Source organism: Gossypium hirsutum, chromosome D08 (assembly GCF_007990345.1).
Source record: "Gossypium hirsutum isolate 1008001.06 chromosome D08, Gossypium_hirsutum_v2.1, whole genome shotgun sequence".
NCBI lineage: Eukaryota > Viridiplantae > Streptophyta > Magnoliopsida > Malvales > Malvaceae > Gossypium > Gossypium hirsutum.
The window spans coordinates 11,097,644-11,102,003 of NC_053444.1; the positions used below are offsets into that span (position 1 = coordinate 11,097,644).

Below are 4,360 nucleotides of genomic sequence, written 5' to 3' on the forward strand. Positions count from 1 at the left end.
TGCTCACAACAAGTGCTCTCTAAAAAGCTAAACGGTTAGCCATGAAATGTGTTATATTTTCATGAGTGAAGATCAAACCTCTAATCACATAATTAAGGACTCTTAAATTTCATGATTAATTAGGTTGTTGAATTTTAATGAGTTAAAAAAAATAAAAATGTTAAGATTGGACTTCTTTTTGGGGCAGAGATAAAAGCTCAGTCACCTTATTGAAAACAAAAGGAAAACTACAAACTAGTTACCGCCAATGTTGAATTTTTTTTTCATTATTTAACAAAGCCCAGATACTAACAGGTGGGTTGCTGAAAGTGTGGATTTTTTTTTTAATTTTATAGTGAAATTATGCACAGTAAATGAAACAAGATTTTGAAAAATGAATTTGAAAGATTTCTTTGACTAATTTTAGAATGATATAATAAAATTTCTCCATCAAATCTCTAGTATTAGCTTAAGTATGAAACTGCAAAGCAAATCTAGTGCGGAAGGCTTTGTCAGCAGAGCAAAAAACGTAAGATATATATATTTCAATCAAAACCGATGGCTTACCTACCCTTAACATGCATTAACAAAAAATCAATGCTCCTCAATTTCTCCCTATTTTCACCTTTCATTTAATTTAATATGAGAACGAATTACCATATCGATCAATGGTTTTCATATTTATAAAATGAAAGAAAAAAAGATTGCATGTTGGTGACATTTCGTTTTTAATCACCGTCGAGCAAAACTGGGAGCAGTGCCATGCATGGTGTTCTTTTGTCATTTTTTGAGATGCTAACTTATTCTCTGCAAAATGGACATTCGAGCTAATTATTGCAGAGGTCAATTGTTTGTTCTACCCATCACCGCATTTCCAAAATTTATGATTTTGGGTTGCTAGCAACTCTGAAAATGATATGTTTTTGGGTGAATGCAATGGTGTTTTAGGGGACATATGATCTTTAATGATCCTTTGCCTAGGCAACCTATGTGTTTACACTGCATTTATCTCCTATTTGTTTGGCTTTAATTGTGATTTTAAAGACTCTTTAACGGCAGTGGCACACTTATCCCCCATTCAGCATAACCAGGTTTCAAGCACCTGTCCAGTTGATGAAGGGATGTTTTCAGCAACAATTTTGGGATCAACTAATTTTTGTTACACTTGTCAATTGTACGATGAATTTGGATTGGTTTAATTCGAGGTTTAAAAGTTCTAGTTTACTTTGGTTTAGTGTTAATTTTGGGTTAAAAGTAGTTCCAAATTAAGATTAAATTTAGAATTGAGTAGTTTTAGGGTTTGGGTCCATTTGGGTTTAAGTTGAAGGGGCTCATGCTGTTGACTTTTAGTGATCAAATCTTGTTCATCAGTTTGAGTTTGTATTGATCTGTTTGGGTTCAGATTAAACTTGATAGGTCTAGTTTCCATTTTAATTCAATATTGATCTAATCATTACGGATTCAAATAATTTCAGGATTTGGTCACTTTAATTTGAGTCATTTTTGGGCTAATTGTTTGGATCATTTAGTTTTAAGTTGGTTTCAAATTAGTTTAATTTAAATTCAAGTCAATTTAGGTTCGAGATGGAAAGGTTGAAATTGTTGGTTGTTTTTTTAGGAATAAATATCAAAATTATACATGAATTTTGATTTTATATTAAAATTTTAATTAGATTTAATTTTCAAAAATCGTTGACAATATTATCAAATGAACACCATTTTTTGTTAGATATTACATACACAAACAATTATATTAATTTAATATGAAAATAAATGTATGTATTCTTTTCCTTAAATGCATATAATTAAATCAAAAATCAAAATTTTATGTATAAATTTGATAATTATCTCTTGATGAAATCGAATTTTTTGGTTTAGATCAAAATTGATGGGTCCGATTTTCATTTTACACAGATTCAGTACCGATCAAACTATAACTCTTTCAATGAACCCTTTTGGTTTTCTGCAGAACAAATTGTCTTTCTTTAAACACATTTTGCCCATAATTTCATCTATATTCTTCCCATTGTCATATGAAAACTGTGATCATAATCAATAAAAAGAGTACAAATCTAATACAAATTGATTTGGTCAGGTAAGAAATGGTGAATTCCTCAAATGAGGTGAATCAGAGTAGTTTCCTGTTAGTATTTCATCTGCAACAAATCCATTTGCAGCTTCAGTGTAATGAGTCCCATCCCAGTTTATATACTCAGCTGTATTATTACATGGATTTGCTGTCACAATGCTCCCGTTCAGATCCTTGGTTACACCACAAGCAATCCTAGTGTCGAAATTCAATGGCGGCCCACCGTAACCACAACATGCTGCTAATGGTTGCTGGAATCCTGAAAGCAAATCCGAATCGATTGGAGTAAAACATTGAAAGAAAAAAAATGATTAATGGCTTGCTTACCGTATAGAGAATAGTTTGAGATGAGGTTCAGCTTTATCGAGAAAATGTCGACATAAGTGATGTTAGCTTCAGGCGAATGTGCTAAGAACTGTAGGCACATATCGTGGAGTTTCTTGTTGAAAACGGTAGCCGCTCGGTTGTGTGAAGCAACGCAGCCGTGTTCGTCCAAGTTTGACGGTTTTTTCCCGAACGTAGCGATGATTCTCGGCAAGCATCCGAGGGGACCTGTGTTATGAACCCAGAAATTCCTTGCCCCTGCATCATATAATCTCTGACAAAAGAAAAATACAAAGCATCATAGTTATTCATCTGAACTAGAACTAGTATAATACTTTCAGTGTTGATTTAAGACAGGGCTAGAGAGAACAGAACCTTCATTCCATAGTTGAGTTCTGACATAAGCTTTGAAATGAAAGCAACAACTTGTTCATCCGATGCCGGAAAGTAGAATACGCCGTCGAGATCGTTCTGGCCGATATCAAATATGTAAAGGGCCTTGTTGAAATCATCTTCCGCAGGGAGATAATTCTGAAGCTCCTTGTCTGAAAAAAAAAACAAGAACCATTTTCAACTTGTCCCAAAAAAACATAGAAGCTTGTCCAATGATATGAACAGAGGTACCTTTAGAAAGCAATGTAAGAGCTCGATTCTTGAACCTGAAGAATTGAGATAACTGAAGATTAAAGGAAAAAGGGCTTGTTGAAGCCGCATTTGCAGGAAGAATGGTAGATCCTCCTGTAGCAAAATTGCACCCTGTTTGAAAACTAGGAGAGCCAACAGATTCCAAATATGGGTTCATGTAAGGAAGCTCCATTGCCTCCACTGCCAAAAAATAAAAAATAAAATCAGAAACTTAATGTGGATCATATGAATGCAATGGAAGGAAATGGAGGTACTTAGAAAATCAATGATCAAGCGACCATCACAGAATCTGCCAGAGGGTTCATGGAAGTAAGTTTCCCCATTAAATTGTGTCATGGGAAAAGCTTTTCCGGCAACTAATCCACCCGTGTCGGAATTCGAGTCACCGAAGTTGAACACCGCCGGATAATTTAAACTCAAGGGGATAACAGTAGGCCAAAAGGAACAAAGGAAAGCTAGTTTTAAAAGGGAATGAAGAATATACAGAAGAGCCATGGAAATGGGGGGAGCAGTGACAAAATCTTTGGCAAAAGCAAACAATAGTCTTGATTTCCTTATACTGGCAGGACACGTGATTATAAAAAGGTTGGTAGGATGTAGATTTCTTGTAGTTGAATTAAAGTGAAAATTAAATGAAGGGTCAATTTTATTTAACCTCAAGTTTCAACTCCGACAACACTAGTTTATTAAAACACTTCATGGCTAATATGTAATGCTAGGATGTCTTATATGCCCGAAGTTAATCCGTGAACAAAGGATTTGGACATATATTATCTCTGTTAAACAAAACAAAACACCTTTCCTGCTTCTCTCTTCCTTCCATGTTTTTATTATCATATTTAGTGGTAAGTTAAAAGTTTTAATCCTCCTGTTTCGAATTTCAAGTTAATCAAATCGAATCAACTCGAATAAGTAATTTTACAACTTGATAATTCGAATAACTTAAATAACAAATTAATGAAAATATCCCCAGAGTCCTTGACAATTTCAAAAATATGCAAATTGATTCCTCTAAAAAATACTAAAAATTCAAAATAATATTCAGAAAATCCAAAATGTTTGTAAAATATTTCTTTCCAAAAATTTTATAAATAAGTATTAAAAATACTAAAAATCTTTTAAAAATATAAAAATACTAAATTATATATATTTTTGCATTAAACAAGTAAATTATCAAATCAAGTTTATCATACTAATTATCTTGTTTTCTTCTTTTATTTTGTTTTAAAAGAATTTTGAAATACACATTATATTTATGTTCTTTAACTTGGAATTTAGTCATATGGTCGACAAGATTTCAATATGGTCGGTTTAATTTTTTTA

At 32.8% G+C, this 4,360-nt stretch overlaps 1 protein-coding gene across 1 annotated transcript; it reads right to left on the reverse strand.

Annotated features, from left to right (window-relative positions):
- Window positions 1–2,011: 2,011 nt before the first annotated feature.
- Window positions 2,012–3,586, reverse strand: LOC107949236 (GDSL esterase/lipase At1g54790). Its single transcript, XM_016883981.2, has 5 exons — window positions 3,292–3,586; window positions 3,017–3,217; window positions 2,768–2,937; window positions 2,396–2,666; window positions 2,012–2,327 (listed from the first exon to the last, which is right to left on the reverse strand). Exons 1-5 carry the CDS (start codon window positions 3,530–3,532, stop codon window positions 2,071–2,073), a joined length of 1,140 nt encoding a protein of 379 aa, XP_016739470.2. The 5' UTR covers window positions 3,533–3,586; the 3' UTR covers window positions 2,012–2,070.
- Between the last annotated feature and the right edge of the window lie 774 nt (window positions 3,587–4,360).

Coding starts and splice junctions, on each gene's coding strand:
- LOC107949236 (XM_016883981.2), bottom strand. CDS start 3,532: ATGGCTCTTCTGTATATTCTTCATTCCCTTTTAAAACTAGCTTTCCTT. Junction 2,938..3,016: donor TCTTACATTGCTTTCTAAAG/GTACCTCTGTTC, acceptor TTTTTTTTTCAG/ACAAGGAGCTTCAGAATTAT. Junction 2,328..2,395: donor CTCAAACTATTCTCTATACG/GTAAGCAAGCCA, acceptor ATTTGCTTTCAG/GATTCCAGCAACCATTAGCA.